Source organism: Gallus gallus (assembly GCF_016699485.2).
Source record: "Gallus gallus isolate bGalGal1 chromosome 1 unlocalized genomic scaffold, bGalGal1.mat.broiler.GRCg7b 1_unloc1, whole genome shotgun sequence".
Classification (NCBI taxonomy): Eukaryota; Metazoa; Chordata; class Aves; order Galliformes; family Phasianidae; genus Gallus; species Gallus gallus.
The window spans coordinates 5,120-24,215 of NW_024095932.1; the positions used below are offsets into that span (position 1 = coordinate 5,120).

Below are 19,096 nucleotides of genomic sequence, written 5' to 3' on the forward strand. Positions count from 1 at the left end.
AAAGGCTCATAGTCTTCCTCACGAAGGCTCGTAGTCTTCCTCGCCAAGGCTCATAGTCTTCCTTGCGAAGGCTCATAGTCTTCCTCGCCAAGGCTCATAGTCTTCCTCACGAAGGCTCATAGTCTTCCTCGCGAAGGCTCATAGTCTTCCTCACTGCAAACTTCTGCCCCCTTAAGATGGGGTCATCCCCCGAACCGCTTCCAGCGCACCCTTCAGACACCCCATCACCTCCCTGCCAAACGTTTTCGAGCTGTTCTCCGGTCCTTATCCTTATGGCCTTCACTCCCCTTGTTATTCCGGACCTGGCGCCTGTGAAAGTGCTTGGAACCCCTCGTTTTCTAACGCTCTCTACGTAAACTATCTCTATTTGCCCCTTCTGTCTACCTTGTGAAGCTGCTTTCTCTTTTCGTGCTATGAAGCCCTTCTTTCTGTACTACAGGGACCTCATTTTGCCCTTCAGTAGGGCCGGAGAATGGCCCTGGTTGCATAGGGCTGCAGCGATGGTCCCATTCCAACCCCTATTGTGTGCGGGGCTGCCGAGCAGCAGAGCAGGTCGGACCAGATGGGGATGTTGGGAGCACTTCTGTCCTTCTTTGGGACGGGAAATGGAAAGGGAGCAGCCAAAATGCTGCGGGAATTGGGAGTTCTCCACTGAGAAGAGGGGATGTTCTGATCACAGAACCACAGAATGCCCCCCCCCCCGGACTGGAAGGGACCCACAGGAATCAGCAAATCCAACCTCCGGCTCCCCAAAGCCGAAGCCCGATCGGACCCCTTCCAACGCAGCTCCATGGCCCTTCACCGCTCCCATCTCAGTTCCCAGCGGGAGACGTTCGCACACCCAGAGCCGTCTCGGGATCATAGGATGGAACCATAGAATCACCGAGGCTGGAGAAGACCCACAGGATCATCCAGTCCAAACATCCGCCCATCACCAATGGTTCACCTATTTGGAAGCCAACTGGAGGATCTCCATCTGGAAGAGGATCTCTATCAGGAAGGGATCTCTATGAGGAAGGCTCCGAGAGGAAGGATCTCTATCTGGAAGGGGATCTCTATCAGGAAGGGGATCTCTATCTGGAAGAGGATCTCTATCTGGAAGGCTCCAAGAGGAAGGATCTATATCTGGAAGGGGATCTCTATCTGGAAGAGGATCTCTATCTGGAAGAGGATCTCTCTCTGGTAGAGGATCTCTATCTGGAAGGCTCCAAGGAGAAGGATCTCTATTGGGAAGAGGATCTCTATCTGGAAGGGGATCTCTATCTGGAAGGCTCCAAGGGGAAGGATCTCTATCGGGAAGAGGATCTCCATCTGGAAGAGGATCTCCATCTGGAAGAGGATCTCTATGTGGAAGAGGATCTCTCTCTGGAAGGCTTTAAGAGGAAGGATCTCTCTCTGGAAGAGGATCTCTCTCTGGAAGGCTCCAACAGGAGGGATCTCTATCTGGAAGAGAATCTCTATCTGGAAGTGGATCTCCATCTGGAAGGCTCCAAGGGGAAGGATCTCTATCTGGAAGGGGATCTCTGTCTGGAAGGCTTTAAGAGGAAGGATCTCCATCTGGAAGGGGATCTCTATCTGGAAGAGGATCTCTATGTGGAAGGCTCCAAGAGGAAGGATCTCTATCTGGAAGAGGGTCTCTATCTGGAAGGCTTTAAGAGGAAGGATCTCTATCTGGAAGGGGATCTCTATCTGGAAGAGGATCTCTCTCTGGTAGAGGATCTCTGTCTGGAAGGCTCCAAGGAGAAGGATCTCTATCTGGAAGTGGATCTCTATCTGGAAGGCTCCAAGGGGAAGGATCTCTATCGGGAAGAGGATCTCTATCTGGAAGGGGATCTCTATCTGGAAGAGGATCTCTATCTGGAAGAGGATCTCCATCTGGAAGAGGATCTCTTTCTGGAAGAGGATCTCTATCTGGATGGCTCCGAGAGGAAGGATCTCTATCTGGAAGGGGATCTCTCTCTGGTAGAGGATCTCTGTCTGGAAGGCTCCAAGGAGAAGGATCTCTATCTGGAAGTGGATCTCTATCTGGAAGGCTCCAAGGGGAAGGATCTCTATCGGGAAGAGGATCTCTCTCTGGAAGAGGATCTCTATCTGGAAGAGGTTCTCTATGTGGAAGGCTCCAAGAGGAAGGATCTCTATCTAGAAGGGGATCTCTATCTGGAAGAGGATCTCCATCTGGAAGAGGATCTCTATCTGGAAGAGGATCTCTATCTGGATGGCTCCGAGAGGAAGGATCTCCATCTGGAAGGGGATCTCTATCTGGAAGAGGATCTCTATGTGGAAGGCTCCAAGGGGAAGGATCTCTATCTGGAAGGCTTTAAGAGGAAGGATCTCCATCTGGAAGAGGATCTCCACCTGGAAGAGGATCTCCATCTGGAAGGGGATCTCTATCTGGAAGAGGATCTCTATGTGGAAGGCTCCAAAAGGACAAATCTCTATCTGGAAGAGGATCTCCATCTGGAAGAGGATCTCTATCTGGAAGGCTTGAGAGGAAGGATCTCTCTCTGGAAGGGGATCTCTATCTGGAAGAGGATCTCTATCTGGAGGGCTCCCATTTTTGCCCCTTTTTGCCCCATTTTTGCCCTATTTAACCCCATTTTTGCCCCTTTTTGCCCCTTTCTGCCCCTTTTTCACCCCGTCCGGGCACGGTGACACCATAGGGACCGCCAGAGCCCCCCCAGAGACCCTCTATGGACCCCCTACGGACCCCAATGGACACCCAACCCCACCCCCACCCCCCATATTCCCATTGCTTCATTTTCCCCCTTATTGCCCTTTTTGCCCTTTTTCACCCCAAAACGCCCTGAGTGACACCATAAGGACCCCCAGAGCCCCCCCAGAGACCCCCATGGACCTTCTATGGACCCCCACAGGACCCCCCTGAAATGACCACAACTCCAACATCAATTGTAGTGTTTTTATTGCCACTCTTTCTGCCCCTTTTTACCCATTTTTGCCCCATTTTTGCCCCATTTTTGCCCCTTTTTGCCCCCTTTCCGCCCTTTTTTCACCCCCTCAGGGCACGGTGACACCATAGGGACCCGCAGACCCCCCCAGGGACCCCCTATGGACCCCCCCCAGGGACCCCCATGGACCCCCAACCCCTTCCCCACCCCCACCCCCCCATATTCCCATTGCTTCATTTTCCCCCTTATTGCCCATTTTTGCCCATTTTTCACCCCAAAATGCCCTCAGTGACACCATAGGGACCCTCAGAGCCCCCACAGAGACCCCCTTTGGACCCCCTATGGACCCCCTCTCCCCAATCCCACATCCCATAATGATCTCATCCCCCCTCTGCAGTCCCACTGCTTTTATTTCCACCTATTTGCCCATTTTTGCCCTTTTTCACCCCAAAACGCCCTCAGTGACACCATAGGGACCCCCAGACCCCCCCTTATGGACCCCCTAAAGACCCCCTATGGACTCCCTATAGACCCCCCCCCCCGATCCCTCCCCACAATGACCACAACTCCCACTGCAATCGCAGTGTTTTTATTGCCGCTCTTTTTGCCCAATTCTGCCCTTTTTCACCCCAAAACGCCCTCAGGGCGCACTGACACCATAAGGACCCCCAGAGCCCCCCCAGGGACCCCCTATGGACCCTCTATGGATCCTCTATGCACCCCCTATGGACCGCCTATGGACCCCCAAAGGACCCCCCGAAATGACCACAACTCCCACATCAATCGCAGTGTATTTATTGCCACTCTTTCTGCCCCTTTTTGCCCCTTTTTGACCCATTTTACCCCATTTCCCCCCTTTTTTTCACTCCCTTTTGTCACCCCTTCATGGCACAGTGACACCATAGGGACCCCCATAGCCCCATATGGACCCCCTATGGACCCCCAAAGGACCCCCCGAAATGACCACAACTCCCACATCAATCGCAGTGTTTTTATTGCCACTCTTTCTGCCCCTTTTTGCCCCATTTTACCCCATTTTACCCCCTTTTTTTCACCCCCTTTTGTCACCCCTTCATGGCACGGTGACACCATAGGGACCCCCAGACCCCCCCAGGGACCCCCTATGGACCCCCTGTGGACCCCCATGGACCCCCAACCCCCTCCCCACCCCCAACCCCATATTCCCATTGCTTCATTTTCCCCCTTATTGCCCATTTTTGCCCTTTTTCACCCCAAAACACCCTCAGTGACACCATAGGGACCCTCAGAGCCCCCCCAGGGACCCCCTATGCACTTCCTATGGACCGCCTATGGACCCCCAACCACCCCCCCGAAATGACCACAACTCCCACATCAATCGCAGTGTTTTTATTGCCACTCTTTCTGCCCCTTTTTGCCCCATTTTTGCCCTATTTTACCCCATTTTACCCCCTTTTTTCACCCCCTTTGTCACCCCTTCTTGGCACGGTGACGCCATAGGGACCCCCAAAGCCCCCACAGGGACCCCCTATGGACTCATTATGGACCCCCCCGACCCCCAACCCCCCCCCCCCCAAAATGACCACAACTCCCACTTCAATCGCAGTGTTTTTATTGCCACTCTTTCTGCCACTTTTTGCCCATTTTTGCCCCATTTTTACCCCATTTTTACCCCCTTTTTTTCACCCCCTTTTGTCACCCCTTCATGGCACGGTGACACCATAGGGCCCCCCAAAGCCCAATATGGACCTTTTATGGACCCCCAATGGACCCCCAACCCCTTCCCCAGCCCCACCCCCCCATACTCCCACTGTTTCATTTTCCCCTTTATTGCCCATTTTTGCCCTTTTTCACCCCAAAATGCCCTCAGTGACGCCATAGGGACCCTCAGAGCCCCCCCAGGGACCCTCTATGAACCCTCTATGCACCCCCTATGGACCTCCTATGGACCCCCAACCACCCCCCCCGAAATGACCACAACTCCCACATCAATCGCAGTGTATTTATTGCCACTCTTTCTGCCCCTTTTTGCCCCATTTTACCCCATTTTACCCCATTTTTTCACCCCCTTTGTCACCCCTTCATGGCACGGTGACACCATAGGGACCCCCAGACCCCCCCCCGGGACCCTCTATGGACCCCCTGTGAACCTCCAATGGACCCCCAATGGACCCCCTACCCCTTCCCCACCCCCACCCCCCATATTCCCATTGCTTCATTTTCCCCTTTATTGCCCATTTTTGCCCTTTTTCACCCCAAAACGCCCTCAGTGACGCCATAGGGACCCCCAGAGCCCCCCCAGAGACCCCCTATGGACCCCCTATGGACCCCCTATGGACCCCCAAAGGACCCCCCCGAAATGACCACCACTCCCACATCAATCGCAGTGTATTTATTGCCACTCTTTCTGCCCCTTTTTGCCCCATTTTTGCCCCATTTTACCCCCTTTTTCCCCCCTTTTTTCACCCCCTTTGTCCCCCCTTCATGGCACGGTGACGCGGAAGGGGCTGCCCGGGACGCTGTCGTCCCCCCAGCGCAGGATGAGGACGTATTCCCCCTTCTCCTTCACGGTGTAGGTGACGTTGTAGAGGCGGTTCCCCACGTGCTTTACGTACACCTCCTCGCATGGCGTCTTCGGGCCGTGCACCCCCACCATCAGCATATTGCTGCCTGCGGGACGAGCCAAGCGGATCGAACCGGAACCAGGGGGGACACGACCGGACCGACTGGGTGCCACCCCATCCCATCAGAACCCGACGGGTCCAACTGGGTTCCATCCGATCCCATCAGAACCCGACGGGTCCAACTGGGTTCCATCCGATCCCATCAGAACCCGACGGGTCCAACTGGGTCCCACCAGGTCGCAGCAGAACCCGACGGGTCCAAATGGGTCCCATCAGAACCCAACAGGTCCCATCAGAACCCAATGGGTCCAATCGGGTCCCACAAGGTCCAATCAGAACCCAACAGGTCCCATCAGAACCCAAAGGGTCCAATTGGGTCCCATCAGAACCCAACAGGTCCCATCAGAACCCACCAGGTCCCATCAGAACCCAACAGGTCCAATTGGGTCCCACCTGATCCCATCAGAACCCACCAGATCCCATCAGAACCCACTGGGTCCAATTGGGTCCCACCCGATCCCATCAGAACCCAACGGGTCCAACTGGGTTCCATCCGATCCCATCAGAACCCGACGGGTCCAACTGGGTTCCATCCGATCCCATCAGAACCCGACGGGTCCAACTGGGTCCCACCAGGTCGCAGCAGAACCCGACGGGTCCAAATGGGTCCCATCAGAACCCAACAGGTCCCATCAGAACCAATGGGTCCAATCAGGTCCCACAAGGTCCAATCAGAACCCAACAGGTCCCATCAGAACCCAAAGGGTACAATTGGGTCCCATCCGATCCCATCAGAACCCACCAGGTCCCATCAGAACCCACCAGGTCCCATCAGAACCCAACAGGTCCAATTGGGTCCCACCTGATCCCATCAGAACCCACCATATCCCATCAGAACCCGACGGGTCCAATTGGGTCCCACCCGATCCCATCAGAACCCGACGGGTCCAATTGGGTCCCATCAGAACCCACCAGGTCCCATCAGAACACAACGGATCCAACTGAGTACAACCAGGTCTCAACAGGTCCCATCAGAACCCAACAGATCCAATTCGGTCCTACCAGGACTCAACAGGTCCCATCAGAACCCAACGGGTCCCATCAGAACCCAACGGGTCCAATTGGGTCCCACCAGGTCCCATCAGAACCCACTGGGTCCCATCAGATCCCAACAGGTCCCATCAGAACCCGACGGGTCCAATTGGGTCCCATCAGAACCCAACAGGTCCAATTGGGTCCCACCCGATCCCATCAGAACCCACCAGGTCCCATCAGAACCCACCAGATCCCATCAGAACCCACTGGGTCCAATTGGGTCCCACCCGATCCCATCAGAACCCAACGGGTCCAACTGGGTCCCATCAGGTCCCATCAGAACCCAACGGGTCCAATTGGGTCCCACCCGATCCCATCAGAACCCATCGGGTCCAATCCTGTCCTAACAGGTCTCACCAGATCCCACCAGATCGCAGCAGAACCCGACGGGTCCAAATGGGTCCCATCAGAACCCAACAGGTCCCATCAGAACCCAACGGGTCCCATCAGAACCCAACGGGTCCAATTGGGTCCCATCAGAGCCCAAGAGGTCCCATCAGAACCCAACGGATCCAATTGGGTCCCACCAGGTCCCATCAGAACCCAATAGGTCCCATTGGATCCCAACAGGTCCCATCAGAACCCAACAGGTCCAATTGGGTCCCACCTGATCCCATCAGAACCCACCATATCCCATCAGAACCCACTGGGTCCAATTGGGTCCCACCCGATCCCATCAGAACCCAACGGGTCCAACTGGGTTCCATCAGGTCCCATCAGAACCCAGCGGGTCCAATTGGGTCCCACCCGATCCCATCAGAACCCAACAGGTCCAATTGGGTCCTACCAGGTCCCATCAGAACCCAACGGGTCCAATTGGGTCCCACCCCATCCCATCAGAACCCAACGGATCCAATTGGGTCCTAACAGGTCTCACCAGATCCCACCAGATCGCAGCAGAACCCGACGGGTCCAATTGGGTCCCATCAGAACCCACCAGGTCCCATCAGAACCCGACGGGTCCAATTGGGTCCCACCCCATCCCATCAGAACCCGACGGGTCCAATTGGGTCCCACCCAATCCCATCAGAACCCGACGGGTCCAATTGGGTCCCATCAGAACCCAACAGGTCCCATCAGAACACAACGGATCCAACTGAGTACAACCAGGTCTCAACAGGTTCCATCAGAACCCACCAGGTCCCATCAGAACCCAACAGGTCCAATTGGGTCCCACCCGATCCCATCAGAACCCACCAGGTCCCATCAGAACCCGACGGGTCCAATTGGGTCCCACCCAATCCCAATAGGTCCCATCAGAACCCAACGGATCCAATTGGGTCCTACCAGGTCCCATCAGAACCCAATAGGTCCCATCAGATCCCAACACGTCCCATCAGAACCCAACAGGTCCCATCAGAACCCAACAGGTCCAATTGGGTCCCACCTGATCCCATCAGAACCCACAATATCCCATCAGAACCCACTGGGTCCAATTGGGTCCCACCCGATCCCATCAGAACCCACCAGATCCCATCAGAACCCAACGGGTCCAATTGGGTCCCATCAGAACCCAACGGGTCCCATCAGAACCCAACGGGTCCAAATGGGTCCCATCAGAACCCAACAGGTCCCATCAGAACCCACCAGGTCCCATCAGAACCCATCGGGACTAATTGGGACCCACCCAATGCACCATCAGAACCCAACGGGTCCAATTGGGTCCCACCCGATCCCATCAGAACCCACCAGGTCCCATCAGAACCCACCAGGTCCCATCAGAACCCAACGGGTCCAATTGGGTTCCATCAGAACCCAACAGGTCCCATCAGAACCCAACGGGTCCAATTGGGTCCCACCAGAACCCAATGGGTCCCATCAGAACCCAAAGGATCCAATTGGGTCCAACCAGGTCCCATCAGAACCCAATAGGTCCCATCAGATCCCAACACGTCCCATCAGAACCCAACAGGTCCCATCAGAACCCAACAGGTCCAATTGGGTCCCACCTGATCCCATCAGAACCCACAATATCCCATCAGAACCCACTGGGTCCAATTGGGTCCCACCCGATCCCATCAGAACCCACCAGATCCCATCAGAACCCAACGGGTCCAATTGGGTCCCATCAGAACCCAACGGGTCCCATCAGAACCCAACGGGTCCAAATGGGTCCCATCAGAACCCAACAGGTCCCATCAGAACCCACCAGGTCCCATCAGAACCCATCGGGACTAATTGGGACCCACCCAATGCACCATCAGAACCCAACGGGTCCAATTGGGTCCCACCCGATCCCATCAGAACCCACCAGGTCCCATCAGAACCCACCAGGTCCCATCAGAACCCAACGGGTCCAATTGGGTTCCATCAGAACCCAACAGGTCCCATCAGAACCCAACGGGTCCAATTGGGTCCCACCAGAACCCAATGGGTCCCATCAGAACCCAAAGGATCCAATTGGGTCCAACCAGGTCCCATCAGAACCCAACGGGTCCAATTCGGTCCCACCCCATCCCATCAGAACCCAACGGGTCCAATTGGGTCCCATCCGATCCCATCAGAACCAACCCGATCCCATCAAAACCCACTGGGTCCAAATGGGTCCCACCTGATCCCAACAGGTCCCATCAGAACCCAACGGGTCCAATTGGGTGCCATCAGAGCCCAAGAGGTCCCATCAGAACCCAACGGATCCAATTGGGTCCCACCAGGTCCCATAGAACCCAACAGGTCCCATCAGATCCCAACAGGTCCCATCAGAACCCAACAGGTCCAATTGGGTCCCACCTGATCCCATCAGAACCTGACGGGTCCAATTGGGTCCCACCTGATCCCAACAGGTCCTATCAGAACCCGACGGGTCCAATTGGGTCCCACCTGATCCCATCAGAACCCAACGGGACCAATTGGGTCCCATCAGAACCCGACGGGTCCAATTGGGTCCCACCTGATCCCATCAGAACCCGACGGGACCAATTGGGTCCCATCAGAACCCAACGGGTCCCATCAGAACCCAACGGGTCCAATTGGGTCCCATCAGAACCCAGCAGGTCCCATCAGAACCCAACGGGTCCAATTGGGTCCAACCAGGTCACACCAGGTCCCACCAGAACCCAATGGGTCCCATCAGAACCCAACGGATCCAATTGGGTCCCACCCGATCCCATTAGAACCCACTGGGTCCAATTGGGTCCCATCAGAACCCAGCAGGTCCCATCAGAACCCGACGGGTCCAATTGGGTGCCACCCCATCCCATCAGAACCCGACGGGTCCAATTGGGTCCCATCAGGTCCCACCCAATCCCAATAGGTCCCATCAGAACCCGACGGGACCAATTGGGTGCCACCCAATCCCATCAGAACCCAACGGGTCCAATTGGGTCCAACCAGGACCCATCAGAACCCAAAGGATCCAATTGGTTCCCATCAGAACCCAACGGGTCCAATTGGGTCCCATCAGAACCCAACAGGTCCCATCAGAACCCAAAGGGTCCAATTGGGTCCCACCCGATCCCATCAGAACCCAATGGGTCCAATTGGGTCCCATCAGAACCCAACAGGTCCCATCAGAACCCAACGGGTCCAATTGGGTCCCATCAGAACCCAACAGATCCAATTGGGTCCCATCAGAACCCACCAGGTCCCATCAGAACCCAAGAGGTCCCATCAGAACCCAACGGGTCCAATTGGGTCCCACCCGATCCCATCAGAACCCAACGGGTCCAACTGGGTCCCACCAGAACCCAACAGGTCCCATCAGAACCCAACGGGTCCAATTGGGTCCTACCAGGTCCCATCAGAACCCAAGAGATCCAATTGGGTCCCACCAGGTCCCATCAGAACCCATCGGGTCCAATCCTGTCCTAACAGGTCTCACCAGATCCCACCAGATCGCAGCAGAACCCGATGGGTCCAATTGGGTCCCATCAGAACCCAATGGGTCCAATCGGGTCCCATCCGATCCCATCAGAACCCACCAGGTCCCATCAGAACCCACCAGGTCCCATCAGAACCCATCGGGACTAATTGGGACCCACCCAATGCACCATCAGAACCCAACGGGTCCAATTGGGTCCCACCCGATCCCATCAGAACCCACCAGGTCCCATCAGAACCCACCAGGTCCCATCAGAACCCAACGGGTCCAATTGGGTTCCATCAGAACCCAACAGGTCCCATCAGAACCCAACGGGTCCAATTGGGTCCCACCAGAACCCAATGGGTCCCATCAGAACCCAAAGGATCCAATTGGGTCCAACCAGGTCCCATCAGAACCCAACGGGTCCAATTCGGTCCCACCCCATCCCATCAGAACCCAACGGGTCCAATTGGGTCCCATCCGATCCCATCAGAACCAACCCGATCCCATCAAAACCCACTGGGTCCAAATGGGTCCCACCTGATCCCAACAGGTCCCATCAGAACCCAACGGGTCCAATTGGGTGCCATCAGAGCCCAAGAGGTCCCATCAGAACCCAACGGATCCAATTGGGTCCCACCAGGTCCCATAGAACCCAACAGGTCCCATCAGATCCCAACAGGTCCCATCAGAACCCAACAGGTCCAATTGGGTCCCACCTGATCCCATCAGAACCTGACGGGTCCAATTGGGTCCCACCTGATCCCAACAGGTCCTATCAGAACCCGACGGGTCCAATTGGGTCCCACCTGATCCCATCAGAACCCAACGGGACCAATTGGGTCCCATCAGAACCCGACGGGTCCAATTGGGTCCCACCTGATCCCATCAGAACCCGACGGGACCAATTGGGTCCCATCAGAACCCAACGGGTCCCATCAGAACCCAACGGGTCCAATTGGGTCCCATCAGAACCCAGCAGGTCCCATCAGAACCCAACGGGTCCAATTGGGTCCAACCAGGTCACACCAGGTCCCACCAGAACCCAATGGGTCCCATCAGAACCCAACGGATCCAATTGGGTCCCACCCGATCCCATTAGAACCCACTGGGTCCAATTGGGTCCCATCAGAACCCAGCAGGTCCCATCAGAACCCGACGGGTCCAATTGGGTGCCACCCCATCCCATCAGAACCCGACGGGTCCAATTGGGTCCCATCAGGTCCCACCCAATCCCAATAGGTCCCATCAGAACCCGACGGGACCAATTGGGTGCCACCCAATCCCATCAGAACCCAACGGGTCCAATTGGGTCCAACCAGGACCCATCAGAACCCAAAGGATCCAATTGGTTCCCATCAGAACCCAACGGGTCCAATTGGGTCCCATCAGAACCCAACAGGTCCCATCAGAACCCAAAGGGTCCAATTGGGTCCCACCCGATCCCATCAGAACCCAATGGGTCCAATTGGGTCCCATCAGAACCCAACAGGTCCCATCAGAACCCAACGGGTCCAATTGGGTCCCATCAGAACCCAACAGATCCAATTGGGTCCCATCAGAACCCACCAGGTCCCATCAGAACCCAAGAGGTCCCATCAGAACCCAACGGGTCCAATTGGGTCCCACCCGATCCCATCAGAACCCAACGGGTCCAACTGGGTCCCACCAGAACCCAACAGGTCCCATCAGAACCCAACGGGTCCAATTGGGTCCTACCAGGTCCCATCAGAACCCAAGAGATCCAATTGGGTCCCACCAGGTCCCATCAGAACCCATCGGGTCCAATCCTGTCCTAACAGGTCTCACCAGATCCCACCAGATCGCAGCAGAACCCGATGGGTCCAATTGGGTCCCATCAGAACCCAATGGGTCCAATCGGGTCCCATCCGATCCCATCAGAACCCACCAGGTCCCATCAGAACCCACCAGGTCCCATCAGAACCCAACAGGTCCAATTGGGTCCCACCTGATCCCATCAGAACCTGACAGATCCCATCAGAACCCGACAGGTCCAATTGGGTCCCACCTGATCCCATCAGAACCCAACGGGTCCAACTGGGTCCCATCAGGTCCCATCAGAACCCAACGGGTCCAATTGGGTCCCACCCGATCCCATCAGAACCCAACGGGTCCAATTGGGTCCTACCAGGTCCCATCAGAACCCAACGGGTCCAATTGGGTCCCACCCCATCCCATCAGAACCCAACGGATCCAATTGGGTCCTAACAGGTCTCACCAGATCCCACCCGATCCCATCAGAACCCAACGGGTCCAATTGGGTCCCATCAGAACCCAACAGGTCCCATCAGAACCCAACGGGTCCAATTGGGTCCCATCAGAACCCAACAGGTCCCATCAGAACCCAACGGGTCCAATTGGGTCCCACCAGGTCCCACCAGAACCCAATGGGTCCCATCAGAACCCAAAGGATCCAATTGGGTCCAACCAGGTCCCATCAGAACCCAACGGGTCCAATTGGGTCCCACCCCATCCCATCAGAACCCAACGGATACAATTGGGTCCCACCAGGTCACACCCAATCCCAATAGGTCCCATCAGAACCTGACGGGACCAATTGGGTCCCATCAGAACCCAACGGGTCCCATCAGAACCCGACGGGTCCAATTGGGTCCCACCCAATCCCATCAGAACCCGACGGGTCCAATTGGGTCCCATCAGAACCCAACAGGTCCCATCAGAACCCAACAGGTCTAACTGGGTCCCACCCGATCCCATCAGAACCCACTGGGGCCAACTGGGTCCCATCAGAACCCAACAGGTCCCATCAGAACCCGACGGGTCCAATTGGGTGCCACCCCATCCCATCAGAACCCAACGGGTCCAATTGGGTCCCATCAGAACCCAACAGGTCCCATCAGAACCCAACGGATCCAATTGGGTCCCATCAGGTCCCATCAGAACCCAATAGGTCCCATCAGATCCCAACAGGTCCCATCAGAACCCAACAGGTCCCATCAGAACCCAACAGGTCCAATTGGGTCCCACCTGATCCCATCAGAACCCAACGGGTCCAATTGGGTCCCACCTGATCCCAACAGGTCCCATCAGAACCTGACGGGTCCAATTGGGTCCCACCCGATCCCATCAGAACCCAACGGGTCCAATTGGGTCCCATCAGAACAAAACAGGTGCCATCAGAACCCAACGGGTCCAATTGGGTCCCATCAGAACCCAACGGGACCAATTGGGTCCCATCAGAACCCAAGAGGTCCCATCAGAACCCAACGGGTCCAAATGGGTCCCACCCGATCCCATCAGAACCCAACGGGTCCAACTGGGTCCCATCAGAACCCAACAGGTCCCATCAGAACCCATCGGATCCAATTGGGTCCCACCAGGTCCCATCAGATCCCAACAGGTCCCATCAGAACCCAACAGGTCCAATTGGGTCCCACCTGATCCCATCAGAACCCGACGGGTCCAATTGGGTCCCACCTGATCCCAACAGGTCCCATCAGAACCCGACGGGTCCAATTGGGTCCCACCCAATCCCATCAGAACCCAACGGGTCCAATTGGGTCCCATCAGAACCCAACAGGTCCCATCAGAACCCAACGGGTCCAATTGGGTCCCATCAGAACCCAACAGGTCCCATCAGAACCCACCAGGTCCAATTGGGTCCCACCCGATCCCATCAGAACCCAGCGGGTCCAATTGGGTCCCACCCGATCCCATCAGAACCCATCGGCTCCAATTGGACCCATCAGATCCCATCGGGTCCCATCAGAACCCAACGGGTCCCATTGGGCCCAATTGGATCCCCGCAGATCCACTGGAGCCCCAACCCCCCCTCAATCCCACACCCCCCCAAACCCCACCACAAGTCTTGGGGTCCCCCTGTTTCCCCCAGACCCCCCCAATCCCCCCCCAGATCCCAGCCCCCCAACCTCACATGCCCCACACCACCCAGACCACCCCATACCCCAACCCCCCCCCAGATCCCAGCCCCCCAACCCCACTTATCCCACACCCCCACTCAGCCCCCCCAAACCCTCCCCTGGTCCCACAGCCCCCCTGTTTCCCCCAGACCCCCCCCAATCCCCCCCCATATCCCAGCCCCCCAACCACACATACCCCAGACCCCCCCAGACCCCAAACTCCCCCCAAGATCCCAGCCCCCCAACCTCACATACCCCAGACCCCCCAGAAACTCCCCATAGCCCAAACCCCCCCAGATCCCAGCCCCCCAACCTCACACACCCCAGACCCCCCCATACCCCAAACCCCCCCCCAGATCCCAGCCCCCCAACCCCACTTATCCCACACCCCCCAAACCCTCCCCAGGTCCCATTATCCCCCATCTCCCCCCAATCCCCCCCCCGGATCCCAGCCCCCCAATCTCACACCCCCCAGCCCCCCAAGGCCCCCCATCTCACCCCAGTCCCCCCCCCCATATCCCAGCCCCCCAACCTCACATACTGCAGACCCCCCCATGCCCCCCCATACCCCAATCCTCCCCCAGATCCCAGCCCCCCGACCCCACTTATCCCACACCCCCACTCAGCCCCCCCAAACCCTCCCCCCATCTCCCCCCCTCTCCCAGCATCCCCCATCTCCCCCCATCTCCCCCCAACCCCCCCCAGATTCCAGCCCCCCAACCTCACATACCCCAGACTCCCCCATACCCCCCCATACCCCAACCCCCCCCCAGATCCCAGCCCCCCAACCCCACTTATCCCACACCCCCACTCAGCCCCCCCAAACCCTCCCCAATCTCCCCCCCTCTCCCAGCATCCCCCATCTCCCCCCACCCCCCAGCAGATCCCAGCCCCCCCACCCCCCAGATCCCCCCCCCCAGATCCCAGCCCCCCCAAAGCCCCCCCATAACCCCCTCCCCCCCCCATAGCCCCCCCCCCCACGCACCCGCTTTGCTGCAGTCGACAGTGAAGTGGTTCTTCTGCCCCACGAAGGCAGTGCTGAGCCCCGGCCCACGTGCCACCACCTTGCTGGCATCCGACGAGAATTTGGGGAGGGTCCCGAAGCCGGGGGGGCCCCGCGCCCCGCGGGTCACCGTCTCCACCAGCACCGAGGAGGTCTCGTGGAGGCTGTGCCCCCCTGAGAGCCGCGGGCCTGGGGGAAATGGGGGGGAGGGGGGGAAGGGGGTCAGTGCCGTGGTGGGGGGGACGGATGGGGGCACTTTGGGGGCATCGGGGGGCGTCGGGGGGATATTATAGGGACATCACGGGGACACCAATGGGGTGTGATGGGGACACCAAAGGGGCACTGTGGGGACATTATAGGGACACCAATGGGACACCAAAGGGACACTGTGGGGACACCCAAAGGGACACCCATGGGGACACCCATGGGGACACCATGGGGACACCCATTGGGACACCCATAGGGACACTCATTGGGATACCCATAGGACACCAGAGGGACACCAGAGGGACACCATGGGGACACCATTGGGGACATTATGGGGACACCAACGGGACACCAAAGGGACACCATGGGGACATCATTGGGACACCAATGGGATGTGATGGGGACATCACTGGGACACCATGGGGACATTATGGGGACACCAAAGGGACACTGTGGGGACATTATGGGGACATCATTGGGACATTATGGGGACACCAACGGGACACCAAAGGGACACCATGGGGACATCATTGGGGCACCATGGGGACATTATGGGGACATCACTGGGACACCAATGGGATGTGATGGGGACACCAAAGGGACACTGTGGGGACATTATGGGGACACCAATGGGACACCAATGGGACACCATAGAGACATTATGGGACACAATGGGGACATTATGGGGACATTATGGGGACACCACAGGGACACCCTTGGGACACCATGGGGACACCACTGGGACACCATGGGGACATTATGGAGACACCACTGGGACACCATGGGGACATTATGGGGACACCCATAGGGACACCATGGGGGCATCACTGGGACACCATAGGGACATTATGGGGACATCACTGGGACACCAATGGGATGTGATGGGGACACCCATGGGGACACCCATAGGGACACCTATTGGGACACCAGAGGGACACCGATAGGGACACCATGAGAACTCCCACTGGGACACCCATTGGGACACCAGAGGGACACCCATAGGGACACCAGAGGGACACCCATTGGGACACCCATAGGGACACCCATAGGGACCCCCATTGGGACACTCATAGGGACAGCCATAGGGACACCCATAGTGACACCATAGGGACACTCATAGGGATATCATGGAGGCACTCATAGGGACACCCATTGGGACACCCATTGGGACACCCATAGCGACACCATGGGGACACTCATAGGGACACCCATAGGGACACCAGGGGGACACCCATTGGGACACCATAGAGACACCCATTGGGACACCCACTGGGACACCCATGGGGATACCAGAGGGACACCCATGGGGACACCATGGGGACACCCATAAGGGCAACCATTGGGACACCCACTGGGACACCCATGGGGACACCCATAGGGACAACCATTGGGACACCAGAAGGACACCCATTGGGACACCAGAGGGACACCCATAGGGACACCCATTGGGACACCCATAGGGACACCCACTGGGACACCATGGGGACACCCACGGGGACACCCATTGGGACACCATAGGGACACCCATTGGGACACCATAGGGACACCCATTGGGATACCAGAAGGACCCCCATTGGGTCACTCATAGGGACGCCATTGGGGCACCCATAGGGACATCATGGAGGCACTCATAGGGACACCGATAGGGACACCCATTGGGACACCCATAGTGACACCATGGGGACACTCATAGGGACACCCATAGGGACACCAGGGGGACACCCATAGGGACACCAGGGGGACACCCATTGGGACACCCATAAGGGCACCCATTGGGACACCCACTGGGACATCCATTGGGACTCCATAAGGAACAGCCATAGGGACACCCATTGGGACACCCATAGGGACACCAGAAGAACACCCACTGGGACATCAGAAGGACACCCATTGGGACACTCATAGGGACACCCATAGGGACACCCATGGGGACACCCACTGGGACAGCCATAGGGACACCCATGGGGACACCACGGTGCCCCCCTTACCGGTGACCTTGGCCTTGAAGGGGCTGCCAACGATGTGGTGGGGGGCCGCCATACTTGATGGAGATGAGGTAGTTGCCGGGGGCCATGGGGGTGTAGGTGACGCGGTGGCCCTCGGCGCACTCCACGCAGTCCAACGTCACCTTGGAGGGGCCGTCAATGGTGACCGACAGCGCCCCGGCGCCGGCGTTGGCCGTCTTCACCACGAACTCCGAGCGCACCCCTGTGGGGCACCGCGGGCACCGTTGGTACTTGTTGGTACTCACCGGAGCCGGAGGGGCTCACTGGGGCCCACTGGTACCCACGGTGCCCACTGCTACTCACTGGTAGTCACTGATGCCCATTGCAACCCACTGGCACCCCTCAGAACCCACGGATACCCACTGGCGCTCATTGTTACTCACTGGTACCCACTGTTACCCACTGGTACCCATTGGAACACACTGGCACCCATTGGAACCCATTGGTGCCCACTGGTACTCACTGGTGCTCATTGATACTCACTGGTACCCATTGGAACCCATTGGAACTCACTGGCGCCCCTTGGAACCCATTGGTGCCCACTGGTACTCACTGATGCTCAGTGGTACCCACTGGAACCCACTGGCACACACTGATACTTACTGGTGCCCACTGGTACTCAGTGGTGCTCATTGATACTCACTGGTGTCAATTGAAACCCACTGGCACCCATTAGAACCCACGGATAACCACTGGTACCCACTGGTGCTCATTGGTACTCACTGGCACCCACTGGTACCCATTGGCACCCTCTGGAACTCACTGTTACCCACTGGAACCCATTGGTGCCCACTGGTACTCACTGGTGCTCACTGATACTCACTGGCACTCATTGGAACCCTCTGGAACTCACTGTTACCCATTGGAACCCATTGAAACCCACTGGCACCCATTAGAACCCACGGATACCCACTGGTACCCACTAGTGCTCATTGTTACACACTGGCACCCACTGGAACCCACTGGTACCCATTGGAACCCACTGGCACCCATTGGAAGCATTGGATCTCACTGTTACCCATTGGAACCCATTGGTGCTCACTGGTACTCACTGGTAGCCACTGGTGCCCACTGATACACACTGGTGCCCATTGAAACCCACTGGCACCCATTAGAACCCACGGATACCCACTGGTACCCACTGGTGCTCATTGATACTCACTGGCACCCACTGGAACCCACTGGTACCCATTGGAACCCATTGGTGCCCATTGGAACCCTCTGGAACTCACTGGCGCCCATTGGAACCCATGGGTGCCCACTGGTGCTCACTGATATTGGCGCCCATTGAAACCCACTGGCACCCCTTAGAACCCACGGATAACCACTGGTACCCACTGGTGCTCATTGGTACTCACTGGCACCCACTGGAACCAACTGGTACCCACTGGAACCCATTGGAACTCACTGGAGCCCACTGGAACCCACTGGTGCCCACTGTAACTCACTGGTGCTCATTGATACTCACTGGTGCCCATTGAAACCCATTGGAGCCCATTAGAACCCACGGATACCCACTGGTACCCACTGGTGCTCATTGGTACTCACTGGCACCCACTGGAACCCACTGGT

The 19,096-nt window shown here is 57.2% G+C and overlaps 1 protein-coding gene across 1 annotated transcript in view; it reads right to left on the reverse strand.

Moving 5' to 3' along the window:
- Positions 1-5,262: 5,262 nt before the first annotated feature.
- Positions 5,263-19,096, reverse strand: part of FLNC (filamin C) — a gene marked incomplete at its 5' end in the record, with an annotated part of 30,700 nt that continues 16,866 nt past the window's right edge. Inside the window, 4 exon segments of the mRNA NM_204573.1 lie at positions 5,263-5,555; positions 15,294-15,500; positions 17,507-17,545; positions 17,547-17,726. Of these exon segments, the coding sequence (NP_989904.1) occupies positions 5,368-5,555; positions 15,294-15,500; positions 17,507-17,545; positions 17,547-17,726 (614 nt within the window).